This window comes from Sinohyriopsis cumingii, chromosome 12 (genome assembly GCF_028554795.1).
Source record: "Sinohyriopsis cumingii isolate HCF-2022 chromosome 12, ASM2855479v2, whole genome shotgun sequence".
Taxonomy (NCBI): domain Eukaryota; kingdom Metazoa; phylum Mollusca; class Bivalvia; order Unionida; family Unionidae; genus Sinohyriopsis; species Sinohyriopsis cumingii.
The window spans coordinates 42,756,883-42,778,594 of NC_142972.1; the positions used below are offsets into that span (position 1 = coordinate 42,756,883).

The 21,712-nt window shown below is 33.9% G+C and overlaps 1 protein-coding gene across 1 annotated transcript; it reads right to left on the bottom strand.

Moving 5' to 3' along the window:
• Positions 1-5,337: 5,337 nt before the first annotated feature.
• Positions 5,338-21,282, bottom strand: LOC149786338 (uncharacterized). The gene is made up of 2 exons (XM_089976749.1): positions 21,037-21,282; positions 5,338-8,733 (listed from the first exon to the last, which is right to left on the bottom strand). Exon 2 carries the CDS (start codon positions 8,663-8,665, stop codon positions 6,929-6,931), a length of 1,737 nt encoding a protein of 578 aa, XP_089832875.1. The 5' UTR covers positions 8,666-8,733; positions 21,037-21,282; the 3' UTR covers positions 5,338-6,928.
• Positions 21,283-21,712: the final 430 nt, after the last annotated feature.

The window sequence follows — 21,712 nt, forward strand, 5'->3', positions numbered from 1 at the left end:
CTTATTTTTATCAGAAGCTGTCAATTTTGTAAACAAGGTAAATTATTTGAGCGTAAACATGTAACATAAGAATGGGAACATTAGTATTTATGTTCTCCGTATTTTGTTGGCTAAATAGAATTAGTTCTCTCTTTTCTTAAATTAATAACTAGCTGTCTCTTACTGATCTGTAAAGGATCATGCCTCGCTGGTTAGATATTCCAGTATTATCTATATAGTTGTTAGACAAGTAATCTAAGCTTGTGGATTATCGAAATTGAAATTGACACTAGCAAGCTAATCGTTGGAGATTTTTAGTGGAAAATATTACAACTTAAATTTTTTTAATAGCGAAAAAAATTCATTTCAAATTTGTTGTCTCGTTATAAAAGGATTTAGGACAATACACGTGATATTTAAAAAAAAAGAGGTGATTACTTGAATTTTAATCATTTGGTGTGAATAGGTAATAGCCACACGCTCAATTAATTTAAATAATGTCTGTTTTTGTGTACTTCTGATGTATCTAGTGACTCGCTGTACTATAACGTAGCCAAGTTATAAAATTTGAAGCTTGAAGATAATTCTTTCACTGTTTGAAATAAAACGATGATCCGTCAGTCTTACTGTAATTGTTTTTAATTTCAACCAAGCAATATATGGTGAGTTTCAAATCAATCAGAATAATAAAAATACTTCAGTCCCCCAAATTTTTCTGATGAGATACAGACAGTGCATTGGCCTGAATCCATAGTTTGAGATACAGATAATACATTGGCTTGAAGGCAAAGTTTGAGATACAGATAATACATTGATCTGAAGGCTACTTTTGAGATACAGCCAATACATTGACCTGAAGGCAGAGTTTGGGATACAGACAATACATTGACCTGAAGGCAGTGTTTGGGATACAGACAATACATTGACCTGAAGGCAAAATTGAATTAACTCAGACAATCAATGATGTCAAGAGCAAAAATGCATGCCACAAATATTATCATTTTCTCACATAAATATGCAGAGAATGCAGACACTGTGATATTGATGGAAATCACATTCGCTGTGAGCTCCTCAATAGCATATTGTGAATGATGGTTCAATATCCAGAACTAAACAAAAAGTACAAATTTGAAAGAAATTGTTTAAAGCGAGACAGACAATTGTTTATGAACATCAATTCTTCCAAGAATGACATTTTAGAGCACCAGTTAGAAAAAACCGCTGAATCTTATGGGATGGTCTTTTGTCCGTCGTCCGACGCACGTCCATTCATTTGTTATCACAAGTTTGTTGACGCGACTCCTCTTAAACTACCATGAAACTTTCCAAACACTTTCATCCCACGGTCCAATTTGACTTAAGTTAAAATGGATTTTCAGATCAATACGGTGTTTTGACTTCAAGATTTCTCTAGTTGGTCTCAAATATAAAAGATGCTCATCTGACCTCCAATATGGCCACCACATCGGCCATTTTAAAACTCCTGTTATCGCTACGCCTCCTGAATAGAGAGTTACATCAACTTGGGGTTTTCACTGGTAGACCTCTTATGGTGCCTAGTTGATCCTAAATCGAAATGGAGCTAATCTGACAGCCATTATGACTGCTACAGAGGTTAGCTCGAAAAATATTTCACTACTCCACTTAAATGAACGGTCATATTAGCGCAGGATTTTCACTAAATACGTTCGTATGATGCCTGGTTGGTCCTACATTAAAATTGTGCCGATCTAATAATGTTCTTTAATGCCAGAACACCAATACTGACAAAAATCGTATTATCACTATTCCTGAGCAGAAATTGTTATTGATATGGGGTTTTGTACGCCTGGGACTTGTACTTTACGGAAGTAACTATTGTTTTGTTTTTCTTTTCCTTTGTTGATGTAGAATATGAGTTGTTTCGATGATTCTATTTCATTAATAACAACTCATTGCAATAGACTGTTTCATTACGTAGGTATTTGTTATGCAAACGTCATTATTTATACCTTACAGACTATTATGTTTATCAAATATATTGATTGTAACTCATATTCAAGTATGCAACTCAAGAACGTTCAATATACTATGATTTTATGTTGTAATATACCTGTATAGATCACCTGCAACGTAAATAATTCATATTTTCATTGTCTCTCATTCATAAAATGTTAGGATTGCTTTCATTTAGCGTAAAAAGATATCAGTTCTTGTAGACGTGGCTTGAAGAGGGCACTTGTATAAACAGCACGAAGGCACTGTGTAACAGTCACACAGGGTGATGTACACAGTAACATTATGACTCAGAACGATTTTCGCTTTGTAGGCGCTTCCAACAGCGGAGAGTTAAGGCCGGTTTGAGAGCCTACTCTGTAATTCACCATACAGCAGATAAGCCATTGGAGGGCGCACCTACACTATTAAGTAGCCATTGGATGGCTTACCTATGCAGCGAAGAAGCCCTTGTCGGGTGTATATGCTCGGTGAATAATAATTCAGTGCAGAAGTATCAGTGAACATAAAGTGATCTTAAGAACTTTAAGAATAGTCAATATTATTTAAGAATGGTTTAAATGCAGTTTTCAATTTACTATTGTGCAATCATGTTTTTAAGTCTTCATAATCATCTAATTGAATCATAATTTGTGTGCGTATTGTCTCTTATGTTTTCCTTAAGTAGCATTCAAACCATCCATTCGTCCATTCTGTAAAACGAGACTACTAATTGGGATTGATTATTGTATCTTCCTATTGAAGATAGCGACGAACAAGTTTAAGCTTTCATAATTATATTGTAAATAATCCTCGTTGTTACAATCTTGTGTTGCTTTTGTGAGTAGTTGGGGGACGACAGGAGAACAGACAGGACAAGACCGAATTGCCGAAGTGTTCCTGGGGTGAGTCAGCCAGTCTATATTGGAGGGAAAGTGGTATTGCACTTACCACATAACGCTTGTCTTATCAGTCTGATAGGAGTGTAAGCTTTGATAGTGTAATCGTATAATTTATATTTTAAATTGCCTTTCGTGTTGATACACATTAACATATTTTGCACAGAATAATCAATTGTCATAAGTAACATAAGTGAGTCAACAAAGATTTGGGACAATTTGGGGATACAGAGGAAGAATTAAGGGAATTAATATATTCATAACAATTGGTCATAACGTAAACCTATGATTAGGTTGAGCTGAATTTAATTTTCCATAAATTAAGTGGAAAACTGCTTGTGCACCAACATCTAAAACTACTCTTGTGTATATTAACATACTGCAAGCACTGAGCGAGAAAGCAGACAGTCTGTATGCATTCTCGAGTAATAAAGAATATAACTCTGGAGAAAAATGATGCATATATGCAAGGTCGAGGTCATTGGTTACTGGTAAATTGAATATATCAGACGAATTTGAAACATGAGGCCATTGAACACACATGTCACTAACTGGCGTATCATCTGAAGTGGAAAATATTACACAAGCAGATTGAACAAGCATAGTAAATGAATAAGTTAGTCAAATCATTTGCCATTGCAACAAGCAAATGAACACAAACCAGAAGAGTTCAGCCTCTCCAAAACAGGAAAATCTCTTCCGTAGAAACCTATCTTATAGTTGTCAAACTCAAAACCTACCAAGAAAACATTAACTGATTATAATACCTTTAAATCAAAACGTTTGTAATTGAATATGTGGAGGGCGGGAAGGGTCAGAGCACGAGGGTCCAAAGACGATCAATATAACACTTGGACCTCTAGTCCTGAAAAGTGAGACATCAACCTTGTTAGTTGTGATTTGGCAGTGCAGGATAAACAATACTGGACCACTGTCAATCTAACCTATTACTGACCGTCTATTCTTCATGTATAAGGATCCACTATGGTTAGCTTAATCCGATATGAACACACAGTGTGTTTTTGGTTTTGTAAATATCTATATTTTTGTAACTTTGGTACATGACTATACTTGTATTGTGCATAATTTTGTTAATGACTGAAAATTCTACTGGTTTTCTATAAACAAAATAATACGTATTTAATTGCGACCTATATATTGAACCCATTAAAAAGTTTGGGGTAATTTTTAATTGGCTGGGTTAGGTCAAGTGAGTTTTAAAAAGAGTTCAGTCGTTTTCCAATGGATTGTTTGTGTCACGTGAGATATTTAGAAATATTAGATTGAGAGAAAGATCCGTCACGTGGGGTATTTTGCTCTCTCTCTCTCTCTCTCTCTCTCTCTCTATATATATATATATATATATAGTCGTTATAGATGCTTTAAGGTGTATATAAGGAGAAAAGTGAGCAACAAATTCACTCCTATTTCGGATTCTTGTTTCACGTATTAAAATCAGTCTGCAGATGTGTTTACTCTTGTTTAGAAAGTTGAAGAGGGAAATTTGTTAGGAATATTCAATGGAATTGCATAGTCATCAGTGTACTGGAAAATAATCTGGAACTATTGTGAATTATTTGAAGGAGTTTAGACAATGACATTCTGATATATACATTGGATGATCTGAAATTCATCCGGAAACTTTCGATTCTTTCGGACTTGATTGCCATTGATTATATTACATGTTTTGATTTTAACACAGCTATTACATTGTTGGTCGAGAATCCCTGTTCTATAAATAGCTACGGAACAGAAACCCTAAAGTAGTATTCATGTTCTGAATGAGGGCTCTAAAACTGATATGAAGTGATTGCCAGATAAAGGAAAATAAACACGCAACTGAATTATAACTAAAGACATTTCTTAAGGCAAAATAGATGTTTTTCATAAGAAGGTATTATACGTTGTTAGTTGGGCGGGGTGGGACGATAAATTAGAGTGATAATAAGCACGATCATATTAGGAGTTTGACAACTAAATTGAGAACAACAACAGCAGCCACACCACAACCAATATTACAGGACAAAATCAACAAAGAAGAATTAGAACCAAAAAAAATAAAACAATCACTATAATTAAAACGATCGCCATCAAATTTTACTGCCTATGGAAAATAAAGGATGTTTCAAAAATCATTGTTGGAATTAGGTTGGTGTGCAGTCATATGACTATTACAGAGTAATCTTCACATTAGGGATTTTTATTGTACTCGTCCATGTGTTAATATTCTTTATGTTCCAATGCAGGCTTTACAACACAATCCAGACATCTACAACAAAAGTCTATAATATACACATCACCGTCTAATAGACTCTTTGTGTCCTATAAATTTTTAAATAAAGCCTCAAAACATTAGTCATACACTTAAGTAGTATCATTGTAAACTGTGTTGATCTTAGCTAAGCTGATCTGAGAAATAGAAACATGACCATTTACTTTCAAACAAACTTACACAAAGACACAAACACAAGCAAACATATTTCCATGAAAGTGAAATATATAAAAGAGTTTATTTTAATCTGCTTGTATTATTTTTATATCTGTACACAAAACAAATGCAAACAGGTAGGAATGAAAAAGAAAAACTAAAGAAAAGTACATTTTTCCACGCGACAACTGCTCATCCACCATAGATTTCATATATACAATAATCTGTTTCTGACACAAAGATCATCTGAAATGTTCTAAGCATTTTCTTAAATCGTTTTTCATTGAACCCGTGAATAAAGTAAATGATGATTGATAGACAAAATAGCTTTCCATAAATTGATTAGCTGCTGCACGTGCAGCAAGCGATCACCTACAGATATACACGTGTCACCTAACATACGTAAATGACATTGACGTACAAATGTTGGAGAAGCAGAATAATTCTGCTACTTTGCAAGGAGCGTACGGAAACTCTAGGCACACTTAAGATACGCTCTGATTCATATCAAAGCCCACCTGGAACACGATGTCGGGTAGAATTCTCAATCATAGGCTACGATGTTGTGATGGTTCTATCAGTTTAAAGATGGTTGCGAACCTACGCTATGTAAGAATTATGAGCGGAAAGTGGCTGTTGTGAAGGGAACAATTGATGATGAAGGTCATACACAGTGAAAGATAATATATTGTCACGGGCATTAATTCATTAGCTGCGCCAGGATAGATCTTTACGCGAAGTATTATACGGTGCAAGATTCCCAGTTGCCCCGGTATCTAAGTTTGAATCTGCCTATATCGCTGTTTGCCATAAAATTGAGAAACACCGAATCAGTTGTCCGCGTACCTAAACCCAAGGTATCAATCTACGCCATGAAAACACCCTGGCGCATAAATACGCCTCCATGACAGACTTCCAAAAGGAGCATAATATCCACATTCTGCCAAATTCTCCCTACAGCCTTAATGTAAGAGAGATATTCATCCTGAAAATCAAACGCCACATATCATCCTTTCACCATGACAGTTTATGTGAATAGGTATAAAGAATGATAGATACACCTGCCGTAACGGTTGTGCAGATTGGTTGATTGATAGTCTCATTGTTGGAACGTCCAAAGTTCAGAATTCCAGACTCTCCCGCTCGGGATGTTCTTTGTAAGACTAACAGCTCTGCATAATATTAATAAATCACATCCTATATCTCCTTAACGCAGTCAGGAGAATTTGTCTTTAACACTTAAAACCTGAATTAAAACATGCTTTTCTTCTATGAAATATTCCCTTTTTACACTGTCTTAGCATCAGTCTTCAGTATAAAAAAGAACTTTGAAGTTTGAGTACGTTCTATAATGTTTTAGTACATCTTACCTCAATTACGATGACTAGACTAATTTTTAACATAATTCATCTTCTTGATGACCTCCAACAAGTGGGCGAACAGGAGCAAACACTATTACAAAATTATACATGTCGTGATTAAATTACACACATTATAACTTGGTTAAATTCACATAACTAATATACAGCACTTTAAACTATCAAAGAATGCACATGAAACGAATATGAAAAAGACAAATTTGAATAAAAACTGGCTACAATGCAATAAATTCTTCGATTCATGATAGATCTACTAACAAAACAGAAGATTATTTCATAATGAGAATCTCCTTCTGGAAACATTTGCAACATATTCTTCTGTATAGAAATTGTCTGAATTCAGAATTAAAGAGGCCGTAGATAAGCGGATTAGATGCAGAATTTATAAGGTAAGACAGATATCCAAAATTAAAGGCGACCAGTTGTTCATTAGTCAAAATATTTACGTCATATCCATCTTGGAACAAACCCCAAATAGCTACGCAGAGGGATGGTAGAAAACTGATCACAAACACGAGAGCCACAATAAACATGATGATGGTTGATTTCACAGACCTTCTGTCTAACTTTCCAAATCTTGAGTGTGCCTGTGGACATCCTGCTTTGTTACTCCTGTCGTCTATGTTTATTCGCTTTTCTTCCTTGCTTTTTATAAACCTCGAAAATGGCACTGACTCTCTCTCTGATGCTTTGGTCGGGCGTTTATGACATCCTCTTTCTTTGGAGTCATCGTGCATTTCGGCCGAAATCTGGTACCAATCAGAATCAGATTGACAGCGAGGCAACATAATTTGGTGGCCTACTCGTAGCGTCCAAATTGAATTAATTAAATTATCGCCAGGTACCGTATCGCTGCCTTCTAGGAAGGTGCTGCTTGAGTATTCTGAATGTCCTTGAAGTGTTTCATATGGCCACGACATTCTCCTATTTCTCACGGCCTTGATCTTTTTCTGAGATAAGTTCAAAATTGCAACACTGTTATTTCTCGATTCTTTTGTATCTTTTCTATATTGCAAAATGTTGTGCACGCTATCTTTTGAAAATAATTTGTTCATCCTATCCGCATTATCAGGAGGACTCCTACATTCCGCATCAAGTCGATTTTTCGTAAAAACATCGAATGACACTACGGATGTGTCTACTGGATCTGCAAGTTTAAGCGAACCTTGTTTGTCTGTCTCAATCTGGGTACTGGTTTCAGCAGTAGAATAAATATTCGGAAGCGAAGAAGAGGAACATAAGGTAACATATACGGGCTGTACATTTATCTGTGGTTTTGTATTGTTTATTTTGAGACTTTTTCTATATCTCCTGAGTTCAAATATTTGGCGGCCGATGAGACCATACAAAACAGCAATGGTAACTGTCACAGCTGTAAAGATGATGAACTGAAATACATGAAAGGCTAGTACGTACGGGGTGTATGGAGGTGATGCTGTAATTTTACAATCGTATCCTGTTATGTTCAATTGATGTGTTGCATTCATGGGATTGGTGTAAATGACACGGACATGTTCAACTACATACAATTCTAATGTAGGCCATGACACGAGAGCTGAGATAAAGGCACACAGAGTGCTTATAATCCTGGCCTGGCGTACTGATAATTGCTTGCTATGAGGCCAACAAATCCGCCTGTACCTGTCGATAGCGATAATCATCAGTGTCAAACCAGAAGCTATAGATGTGTAAAAAGTTACAAACCTAAGAATTTTGCAACTTGGGGCATTATCAAAGGTGATATATAGTATTAAATTCGCGTGCTCCATGGGCATACCCAAAACACAATTCAAAAGGTCAAATGCCGCAAGAGCTACAATAAAACAAGTCGTAGGTGTTGTCTTTGTCTTTCGTCCGTAATAGTAAAGAACTATAGAGTTTCCAAACATACCAAGTATCATAAGGAAGCTGGCGTACATTATGACAGGCATCAAGGCGACTGCCAATTCTTTTGACTTCTCCAACAAGAGCACACTCTCTTCTTGACTTGACATTGACGTTGGCATTGTATATAGAACTTTTATGGTGTTTTCTTTCAGAACTCAGGATGATGAGTGAGCAATCTTCCTTCACCCTGTTTCGTAAAAGATTGTATTTGATATGAAGAGATATGCTTCAAACATAAGATGCATGCTGAAATGTAAACAAAAAAGCACACAACATTAGATTTATAAGTACATTCCTACTGAAAATTGTGAAAGTCGACTTTGCATTGGTACATATTACAGATATTGGCATTACAGAATCTTTTATCGGCTTTGACTATTCCTTTGAAGTGAGATATTTTTATTTATTAATTGACTAATGTACTAACCAAAAATGTTAATAACAATAGAAAACTTCTACCGATTGCGACTTTCTTTTAATGTATTATTTATTTCGACTATTTGGAATTTAGAACAGTTTATTTCCATATATAAATATTTCCTCGTAATCATAATTTTATCCATATCCTAACACGAATGTTTTTCTTTTTACATAGAATTTACTGCAAAACGGATTTATTAAATATTGATAAGAGAATAATGTTCACATAATTGTTTGTTTCCTAGGTATACGTTAGATTTCTTAAATTAAGTAACAGACAATTTTAAACCAAAACAAATTTTGTAAAATTCAACAAATAATCATTCACTTTAATTATAATCTGCAATCATGGACAAAGATTAACTATGTAATATGTTCCTTTCAAATGACCCTTAAAGATTATAACCATAGACAAAATGTAAACACACAATATAGGTATACATTACAGGCACATCCAATAGATTTCATTAATATTAGCTGAGGGTAATCAAATTTTGTCTAATATTAATTCTCTAATTTGCTATAATGTCGTGTTGAAATCACGCGCTGGTATTGTGTACGTTTATTTCACATGCTTCTAACATGCATACTATACCAATGCCGCTGGAAGGAAATGATTAAACCTTGTTAGGATAATCTCTAATTGTAACGTTATGGAGGGGGTGAGAAAGGTGTAGTATTCCTTGTTTTCACCGTACCCGAAATCTGGGTAGGAAATGGGATAGTGGAGTCCTGTGTGGTGATGGGAATTATATGTGAGTTTAACAAAAGTACTTTGAAACTTACAATATACGCCAGTTTATTGTCTATTAGCTCATTACGCAAACTCTGGCAAGGTCAATAAAAGTCGTTGACCTTGACATTCGTCCTTTGACCCTGAAAGCGGTATTGCTTTATTTGGGTCAGTTTAACTCATTTTCGTCCTATATCAACATACAATCCTGAACGTTTGGTCCCTATATTTGGCTTGCAATATATGTCCTTTGTAAAAATATTTTAAACATAATGTTTTCGTCCAGGTGAATTTAATCTTTGACATTTTATCCCCCTCCAAAAATAAAAAATAGGTCTGTTTTCGCAAAATGATGCTATTGCGTGAAACCAATTCTTCTACTTTAACATTCCAGTATGTCCATTCGAGGTCGAAATCTATAATACTCTTAGCTTGTCTCGAATTACGTTTAGACAAGGAATGTGATGTAGACATAAACAAAAATCAACAAAGGACAGTCAGACCGAATATGATAATCTAGATCTATAGACTGGGGTATCAACCTCAAAACATAGACGAATAATGTGATATATATTTTTTAGAATTTTTTTTTTCGGGGCATGAGGAAAAATTATAGAAGAGCTCCTCCAAGGGAGTGTCACTTTACTGAGTGAAAACGATTTTTAGGAGCAGACGAAAAGTCCGTTTCTTCTTTTCTTTCATATTATTTTGCATGTATTTTACACATGTCTGACTTACGTGTTTACAATATCAGAGGTTTTCGCTCGTATCTGTTACTTAGTGTAGAACCATAGAGCCGTAGCAATATACATATATACACCGCAATATGTATAGAGAAGATATAGATTTTCTGATTTCTATACAAGAGAGCGCCTATGTAAGTCACGTAAACTACTAGCAGCATGCAGACATGTGGGACATGCAAGGTATGCAAAATGAACCAAAATGGATGTAAATAAAATTGATTGTAATCAACCTATTTTCGATAACGTTTTGGGGATATTATGTACACCTATATTTTTGGAACTCCTGGTAGATGATTGTATCTTTGTTATGTGTAATTCTTGATTCTTTTTAAAACTGTAAATTGTAATGATCATCTATAATCACAATAGTAGGTAGCTAACTTTAGTACACAAGAATAAAATTCTATTTGAAGATATTAAGAGTGTAAACTGCGTAGGATCTCTACATAGGTATTTTCGTAGATGTTTAAGATCATGGCTAATAATATTAATATTGAAACCTGTTGACATATTTGGGGCATTTGGCTGCTGTGGACACCGAGATATTAGAAGAATTAAATTATTTCCCATTGGATGCATTAGGTCGGGTGGGTTCTTTTTCGATGCGGGATAGTTGCGACAAGTCACGTAGCTAGTAGGAGCAAAATGCGTTTTAACCCTCTATGTGTGCGTGGAGCTGGAAAAATTTTCATTTTTTATTCCTCCGTTCATGTTGTAACATCAGTCTTCCGATGTATTTATCTTTTGTTAAGACATTTTTTGAGAGAAAATATTTGCTTAGATTATTCATTGATATTACAAAGTACTCACTGGACTAAAAACAATATTCTCGGGCTATTGTGAAATTATTCAAAGGAGGTCTGGACAATGTCATTGTCAAACATCATAACTCTTGGCAGAACAGTACATTCGAGAATTTGAAATTTATTCGCAACATTCGATTTTTTGAGGGACTTGAAGAGAACATTTTACGACTATTTTGGATTCAATTCCTTTTGTTGTAAGTTCCTCTTAAATTGTCATTTTATAATTTTGATAATTGTATTATTTAAGTTTTACAAAACCGAATATTGCCTCTTTTCGTTACTTAGTGTAAGATCATAGAGTTGTAACAGGGTTCAAAAGGTAAAATCGACATAGGTAGATGATGTGTTCAACGCTTTAAGAGAAATAGTTAATAGATAAAGTCTGAAAAACAAATGTTGGATATGAGAACAGAATCTTACTCCACAAATGTTAAGGAATTTTCAACTTACTCAGACAAATATCATCTGCAGCTGTAATGTTTAATAGAAGCATAAAGGATAGAATATTTAAATAGTTCACTCAAAATAAAACTATACACTGGGTTAACTATTTACCAAATCTGATTGTAGGATTCAGCGCTACTCATCACAGATCACGAAACATAATCCCAGTTGATTCAAGCGATGAGCGAAATTGATCAGCAGTATGGATCATAATATTTAGTCTCTTGACAAATGATATATTTGGAAGGCCTAAAATCTAATTTAATCAAACACGAATACAAAACAATTTTTGCAATCGGCTATCTTCTTAAAACAAAGGATATGTTTAAAATCAGGTATATAATTTTAGGTGATCCTGAAATTTGCAAACTGGGAAAAGTACAAGGAAAGGATATACAAGGAGGTGTTATAAGAAGATCTCTGTCTATACGGCAAAGATGATTGTACAAGACTTCACACGACCGAGAACACCAAAACCATCAATCGTACAATATGTGCACTATTTAAAGGAAAGGATAAAACGAATTGTTGAACATCTGGGCAACACCATTAGAAAATAATTATGTGTAAATGTCTCAACGACGGAGATAAAAAAAAATAGATACTTTAACATGCCCATCAATTTACATCCAGTATTTAACTAACCTACCAACATAAGATTTCGTATTTGAGTGTTTTAAATTTCATTCTGCAGTCAATTCAGATCAATTAATTACGTCCTTTGCACGTATCAAGTACCTCTTTCATTATTTCCTTGAACTCTCAATTCATGATTTTCAAACGTCATGTTAATGCATACAAATATTCTAAACTTTGCTCTTGAAAACAATTAGCAAAAATTTAGAGTATGATCAAAATATATTTAATATTGTGTGCATATTTAACATTGTTATCTTTATATCCGTTATGTTATAGTCTCAAGATCTTCATCACCATTAGCCATGTTTTGTGCACACGTCAAAACCAGAAAACGATAGACAGATGAATAAATGGCACTTACCCCATTTCTCATATAAGAAGTATCCTTAGGAATAGTCTATTGCAATGGAACATCCAAATAATTACCCCCCCCAAAAAAAAAACAAAATATGAAAAGGAGTTGGCAAACATGCTCGACAAACATATCTATAAAGCGAAGGAGAAACTTGCAAATACTTCCAAAACATTGTAAAATGGCGTCAATTAGATAACAACATCATTAATTACCAAATTTCTTTCAATCGACAACTTGGACAGATTACAAAATGAACTGAAACATGACTAGATATCATTCAATGTAATTCGAACATTTATTTTGAATTTTGTCATCTGTTTCCCCCACTAGTACGTATCAGTAATTTAATGGCTTTGAAACATTAATTTTAAAGGCAGATATGTCTTTATCCTGTCTTTATTTTGAACAAACCTTGAAATTCATGTTGTTTAATTTATCAATTACATTTCCTATCATTTTTCACAACTTTCAAGTCATTTATCATGTTTACTTTGCTCTGATCCAGATTTATGTTAATATGTATTATAAATCGGGTTACAAATGAATGTAAGATAGCATCAATATGAATCTAAACTTGACAAATCGCTAGAGAAAGTAACTTCAAAACCATCAAAAGATCCGCATTGAAATTAATTTGGAAAATGTTCACACGAATTCAGAAGTTCACAACAGACTGTTTGAAAGCTCAACAATAAATTTTAAGATGATGAAATCATTGAGATCATACTAAATGAAAAAAAAACAAGTTCAAACAGCTCAGTCTCTTCTTAGACAGGTGGATGTCTAGCTGGGGTTTAGCATCTTGTTATTTTAGTCTGAAAAATAAGGTTGTAACCTCTTCAACACTGTACCGTCAGCACAATTGCAAAGTGTGCAGCTGACACGCAAGACTCCACTGTGCCGCATTACCCAGTTATCAAACATCAAACCTTTCTTACAACCCAGTTACAGATGTGCTTTAATATTTAAATAATATATAATAAGAGGTCGACAAAAACAAAAAAGAATATCAACTCAACACTTAAGTATGCCCCACCATTGCGTAGATGCTTCTAAGAGTGTTATTGCGATTGCTACTTGCTCTCATGATAAACATGGGCATTAAAAAACGTACATTGAATTTCAATTCCACTTTGCGAATTCATAATCGACCTCCTAATAGCACATGGACATTCAACTTTATTTAACTAAATTGCATCAGAAGTCGGGCACGTTCTGGGTTTCATATTAGATCGAATGCTCCCATCACGAATCAAGATTACCTTTCCTAACTACGGTAGAGGACATATATCTGGTCACAAGTCGTGAAGTTATTTGTGGTAGACACATTCATGGATCAAAAAATCAACAGATGAGAAGTATTCATATTCAAGTCTCTTATTTCTAAATAACTATGAGGAAAAATGCAAGCGCATTTTTTAGTCCAGTTCAGAATTCCTCTTAAAAATGCCAAAAATATATAATTAACATTGATCTGGTCAACATGGCTCATTATTTATTGAGCTTCCCATATTTTAGCTCTTATCTGGTTTAAGATCCTTACTTATTCGTGTTGTGATATAATACCTCTTTAACGGGTAAGGGATAACATCAAATTGTATGACGCTGATGACTATTCTAGGTGTATCACATTAAATAAATACAAAGGTACCTTGAGTTTTCAAAGGTGAGCTAATTGGCGTTCTAATTAGAGAAATTGGAGAACTGAGATCAAAACTATATTCATCCGAGACGGATGAAGATAGAAAAAAAGTTTAGTGAAGAATCAGAACATTCGCTATGTAAGGAATTTCGAATTCGAAATGTAAACAAATTACTTACAAAGTCATAATGATAATCACCAAGACAAACATTGACTCGGACAATCAATATATGTATGGCATCCAAATGAATTGTATAGTGTTGACTAGGTATGACGCCAAACGTTTTGGTTGCCACCACACATAAAGAACATGATGAATATGTCAGCAGATTGTATTGAAAAGGAATGTCAAGTCTAGTCTATCTTTATCTTAATTTCTTTATTGTGTTCTGCTTCAAAGGGACTCTAATTTCTCATTTATTATGTCTGGAACAAAATTAGTCTCGTTAAGAATTTTTCCGGAGAGGGGTACTTTTTTCATTGCAATACGACCAGTACTGTGTTTTGTTTTCATCAAAGACACTCTTTGATAACGAATTGTTTATTCGTACGATCATCCATACTGATGTTTCAAATATGCATAACTCTAACAGTTGGTCTTGCAAGATTATTCCCTTTCTTTTTCCTCTCGTCAAGAGCTTCGTAAAAGCTTCGCAATGTATTGAAAACAATTGATTTTTAGTAGCTGTGTTTTGTTTAGACCTTGACCAAGCCTTCTGAAACCAAATTAGTATAATTGTCATGAACATTAAAAAAAAATGTTAATCAGTAGTTTTCCTTACAAACTTTTGCAGTCTTTCATTGTGTACGAGGTATTCTTTGGGCGATACTGAATATTGAACAGAACATGTAACTTCAATCACTGACGATTTGCACGATTCATGTGAAAAACTATTTTAAAGACTTAATATTTAAAGCCTATTTTTATGTTTTTAGAAGTTCTTCTTTTACTCATCGTTTTCATTACGCCTCCTCATTGATTACATATTTGCACACTATGGTGTTGATGAGACCGAAGAAGGGCGATAACGAAAGTGTGGTGTGTGTGTGTGTGTGTGTGTGTGTGTGTAGGAGTAAGATTATATGAAGAAGAAGAATGAAATAGCTCTAAATATTGAAATACGAGTCTTAATAAAACGCATAGAAAAGAACGTCGTCCTAAAAGTGATATCACTAATCTGGCGATATCAATTTGCTTGAGGAAATCCTGTGAAAGAGTATACAAATACAGCGGATAATGATCTACCAGTATCTGAAAATTAAGTGGTATTGTTAACGTCTTTTTATACATCACAAACTGTATAGCTTCTTATGCAACACAAGATTCTAATTTTAGCATTATTGTACCACCTTCAGTCCTCTGTCGCAAACCAGACCTTAAACCACAAATCTTAGTATGCCATGAAAATGTAGCAGTCATTTAACACGAAAAAAGCATCGCTTTCGTATTAGATTGTGAAGTTCTCTCACCATCATTGTATCAAAATTATTCCAGAATGCACTGTCACCTATCAGAACCAAGTCACTACCCGATACAAATTCTATAGTAAGAGTTAGATTTGACATTTGCCATATGTGAACTTTGTTTAGCTTTTCGGATGCTCGTGGTATACATGACATGATGTGTTTAAGTGAGGTATTTAAATCATTGTGGTACTTTTTCCTCAGTGTTAGGAGTTCTACATTTAATTAAAATAAAATATATATACTCACATTTATCCCAAGTAAAATAAAACAAATATTGGTTATAAGTAGGATTACTTTACTGTTGGTTTTTGTTGGTTTTTGTAAACATCACAGTATTGATACAAATTATTCAGTTGAAGTTCCCTTGGTTTTTCAGCATTTGCCTTTCTAATCTGCACCGTTTAAATTACGACTACCTTCAAGACAATAAGTAAAAGCATATAAGTAAAGAACATAGTCCAGTCAGTTTTAGTTCTACGTTCCATTATAACAGCCAGCGAAATACTCCAATATGCCCATTTCTGTGTCCAGTGCAGTTTTGTTTGTCTCTCGCTATCTCGGTTTTACCTTGATCATTGCCACTACCTAATACAAGAGTCATTTTAACTGCTCGAGGTTTGATACAACTCTGTATGTTGTAAACTTCTGCTATAAATCAGTTAATATCTTAACGTTTCATCCTTTTGACTATTTCGTCAATTCTATATATACCCTACAAATGCTATTGACCACTTTTTAATCAACCAATTATTCTGTATCTGTTTTAGATGGTTCAACCATAGCTTGTAAAATGTAATAAATGTCAATGCAAAAACATCTTCTATTGTTTTAACCTTATCAATAAAATTTATAATATAAACATTGTAAGTTGTTTTCAAACATCTAATAATAATTTCCCTTACAGTTATGAAGTTTTGATGTCCTATATTATTTTGATTATCTCTGGAAAATCAGACTTTTAATGCAATTCGGACAGTCATCACTGCACCAAACTCAGTATTACTGTATTAATCTCTTGTTCGCTCTTAGAATTTATTATACTAGTTCTCTCAGTAACTGTTCCAGTTCCGATTGAAAAATGTCATAGTTTGTAAGACATATTTTATATATGTTCTCGATGTCTGTACAAAATTCAGAAGGACCGTTTCATAAGTTACAGCTTGCTTTCTGACATCTTTTCTTCCCCATAATGTTGACAGGGCTTGAATAGTAGTCTTTAATGTTATTAATCTCTGTCTCAACTAGACTTAAGCAAAGTTCTATACTAACTGTGCTAGATTGTTAATACGGTTATTGTTGAATTTATGACCTATTTAATTGCTTGACCTAGTTTTCAATTGTATATTATTCAGTGTTAAACAAGGAAATTAATTCATTAATATAACTGAGAAATGTATCTCATATTTATCTAGAGACAACTTCTGCGTCGACAAAATCGAGATATTTCAGATATGTGACTAATGAATGGACGCGTTTTTGAAAATAGTTGGTGTTTTATTCTTACGCGGAGTTATTTAAATATTTGAATTTTGTTTCAATGCCGTCTTCGATGTTTGCATTGCGGGTCGTTCAATCCTTGACTTGTTCAAATCCATTTCGAGATTATGATAACCGTCATAAAAAATAGTCCTTGTTTATTGTCACTGAAGCTGAAAAAGTAATATTCTGAGTTTCCTAAAATCATTATACCAACCAAACCTAATCTTTGAAATGAAATGAATACTTTGCAAGTTCTGTCATTAATTGGGGTTTAGAGATAGAAGGCATTCTTAGAAAAGAGGGCAGTTTCAAATATAGTTCCTTACATTTTCAATATATTTAAACAATTGATTATAGATTTGTTAGGTTAAATTTCATCAGCTACAAGATAGTCGATTGTGCACTGACTTCATAGATATTTAACAATTAGATTTACAATATTTACGTTTGATGGTGGCATGATGTACGCAAATGTGAGATAAAATTTGATTATTGTAAGTCTTTAACTGTACTTACCTTAAGAAACTAGCAAAAGCAACACGTAAACGTACGTATCTGCTAGTAGATACCTGGCATTGACTTGTAAGATGTTGATATGGCTGGATTTGTCCAGTCTCAGATGTTTGATTTCCTTGTTATGTCTTTCGTACAAGTAGTTATCAAAGACTTTGCCAAGAAGCAACTTTCTTTTAGAGCGAATGTTTAAGTTGTTAAAAATTCAGTCATACTACCTTGCATCAAATAATAGATTGTGCTGTTGAAATTCGTTTCTATTTTTCACGCGGTGAATATTAAGCATTTCGTGATATTGAATCCTACTATTGTTCAGCCTTTTAGCTTTCTGCTTTTTCTTTTTAATATCATGTGAACGTTTGTATCACGTTGACATCCATGTAAACTCAACATGGATCTCCTGGTTATTGAGAAGTTTCCCGTTCAGACTCTTAGCAAACCTTATATTCATCTAGCTTTTATCAACACTACGTTCTGCTTATTTGGCACGGATATTTGTAACGTAGATGAACATAAGTCTCTATCCATTGTATCAAGGCACGATTCAACTGTAACGATTTTGGATTCACTTTCCATTTGTTTTTATTTTTACCTCTGGTTTCATGGTATCTGTGTCTTTCTTTCCTAATGCGCTCTTGATTTTAGCATCTATCACATTTTAGAAATTAGTTTCTTTCTAGACCTTAAAGATTTTTGATTTTGCTGTCACTTCATTAGAACGTATGCACCAGTGACATGTCATTTATTTTAATGGAACCTTGGTTTCTGCTGATTTCTATTGTTATTAATGATTCATCACATGCTTTTCGTTTCAAATACTTTTGCTGTCCGTTTATGGTCACGAAAAATTCAACTGTGTGAGTATCATCTTCCGTGTCAGTGAAAAATAACTGTTCTTTGTAAATATGCCCTATATATTCTATTCCTTTATGTCTTCCGGTTTGTAAAATAGAATATCATCCAAAATTATTGATTTTAAATATTTCACTTGTAACCTTAGGAAATATTGCCTTAATTTTGAATTAAAGAGTTCCAAATGTATCAGCTATAAAATAGACTTATCAAAATGTTTGATCTTTTTCTCATTCTTAGTCGCTTTAAATGAAGTAATCTGTACTGGAGAGAGGTCACTGCAATTGTATCCCTTAAATACCTAAAGGTAAAATGTCGACCATCTTTTCCTTTCAGTTTAAGTGAAATACCTCCTCGTTATTGCTCTCAGAGTTGTGTTAAATCCGTCCACAACATATGTTTTCTAAATGTGCAAAAAGTAGTTAATGTTTATATTTTCCAAAAAGGCTTTAATGATCTTGTTGTAAAACTTGTCAGGGATTTAGCTCTTTAAAGACTTCCATGAAGACGTAATATGTGTCATCTTACTTAGATATTTTTACTATCTCAGCCAAGGTGTATTTATAGAAAACGTGTCACTGTTAAGATATCGTTACTTCCACCATTGTCCTTTTTATGCCTACATGTGAACAATGTCTTCCTGGCACTGATGATCCACGTGGCTAACTTAGTCTCTTCTGTATGGAAACCTTTTCTCGCTTGTTTATGTAATTAGTAGGGGATTATTCAGTTAACCTTTGTTTGAAATCATTGTATTGTTCCCCTTTTATGTCTTTCACAACTGATCGATATATGTGTGCGCAACGCTGCGTTTAGGCTCATAGTATATAGCATAAATGCAGTTCCTTTACAGCCATTTAGAGCAATATCAAAACATCAAAAGAGGACGTTGCGATTGATAAATTGTCATTAGGCCTACTCAGCAAGTCAGCATAACCTCTGTCTACAACTGGAATATTTAACGTTTCTTCAATCCTTCAAAGTATTGAATGAGTTTTATTTACAATTGTGAGATTCGTAAGAGTTATTCAAAACTACTACACCTTATGTTGGGTCACCATATGCTGTTATAAATAGATATTTCCTTTCCGTTAATTTTGTCGCTGTTGTTTGCCGAATTAGTAATGATTGATCTTGTGTGATTCTGTCAGTTAAGCTGTATACAAATTTGCAAATCTTTCCACATCAAATACACAATTTGTTCCTTTGTCAAACTGAATCGTTTTAACCGTACTGCTGTTAGAATTGATGATGTTTATCTCCTAGTTATCATCATTTAATGTAAGCTGAAATCTGAATCTTGCCAAACGTTGCTGAAATATCCGTTTTATGTTTGAAATGGACAAATCAACATTTATATTATCTTGTATGTTATCTTGTAGGACAACTAATTTTTACATTTTATTCCCTCTCAAAATCGTAAACACGTAAACACTAACTTTAGTTGTTGTGTTTTGTTAAACTTGTGAAATATTATCTATCTGCCCAATCTAAAACAATATGAAAAGCTTTTTGCTATCCATCATCTTTTGCCTAATTTCTGGAACGTATTTTCAGCTAAACTCAATGCACCAAAAAGGAATTAATGTGTAGTCCATGGTCTCAAGAGTTGCTATGTTTATGCAGAATATCAGTCTTCAAGGGACTGAATGGTATTTATGTAATTCATGTATTAACAAAAATTATGAGTGATTCAGAAACTCTGAGAACAGAAGTTTAAATTTCTGGGACTTTCTCTATTTAATTGTACTCGTGTGGAAAAATCCTCCGCCAAGAGGCTCATACTTTAAGTATATTACTGTACTGACGAAGGTAAACTTCAGTACTAATTATTGTCCTGTATTCATCATTCAATTGTTTGTAAAATCGCTTCACTTGTGTCTGTAATTTGTTGGGTAGTTCAGTGGTCCTAACAATATCATTTTTATTATTTTTCAGCACCGTTGACATACAGTAAAAACGTTTGCCCCTTGACAGGTTTTATGTCTTGATTCACTATATTTATAGCTTCAGGTCAAGGTAAAGAAAACTGTCGGTCTAGCCAAATCAGAGAGAGAGAGAGAGAGAGAGAGCAGTGGCAACTATTGGCACAATGATCACGCATATGACGGCAAATGACAATCCCATCATATGTTTGCTTGTTTTCGTTTCGGGTGGTGGTGGAGGGTATGTTAGTCTTTTGTAAACTTTCATATTTTAAATGGGAAATTGTGGTGGGTGCAGGGGTTGGTAACCCTTTAAATCTTTAAGATAAAATAAGAATATAAGCCCTAACATTGAATTATATAAATATAACTCAGTATGAAAACATATCAAACATCGTTTCTAAAGTGAGTCAACTTTTGTCTCTTCACCATAATGAACTGTTTATTATCTATTCGTTATATTACGTACCTTAACACAACTGTGATACTACCGTCCTCAGACGAAATCCTTCTCACTGATGACTCAGATGTGCAGTGATGGTAAGCCCTCAGATTTAATGATTCTAAGTAGAATACAGTTATGAACATATGTTGAACGGAAAGTATTTTGTCCACCTACCGTGGGACAAAAATAGATTTCTTTGCTTCATATAAGTATTGTTTTCCGTATGATTTCCAGTTATAACGAATCAGTAATACGATAACAGTCTATACATATATCATGCAGTCAAGAGAAAATGACCTAAATTGTATGGGTTGGGATGACGAAATATAAGCTAGTGGATTAATATTCCATTTACTTTTCAAGGGTAGTAGGATAAATCTCAAGAGTGAGTATGTACAAGGTCATCTACTTTGAGGCTACTTTAAAATATCATGCCTTTTGAACAAATATCAGGTACTATATCCAAATCTCATGCCTTTTGAACAAGTAACATTTATTATATCGGCATGCCAGTCTAAACGTCTGTCTGTCTGTCGTGCGTCTGCTGGTAATGTTCACCATATCCCTCTAAATCATGAAAGACCTCAATATTAAAGCTCTTGTATATGTCTGCAATAGATAGGTGGACTGCACAATGATTTTAACATTTTCATATGGATTGCCTTACATTATCAAGGCTAAGTATATATATATATATATA

Bases quoted from the DNA above. Each gene is read 5' to 3' on its own strand.
- LOC149786338 (XM_089976749.1), bottom strand. From the start codon at position 8,665: ATGCCAACGTCAATGTCAAGTCAAGAAGAGAGTGTGCTCTTGTTGGAG.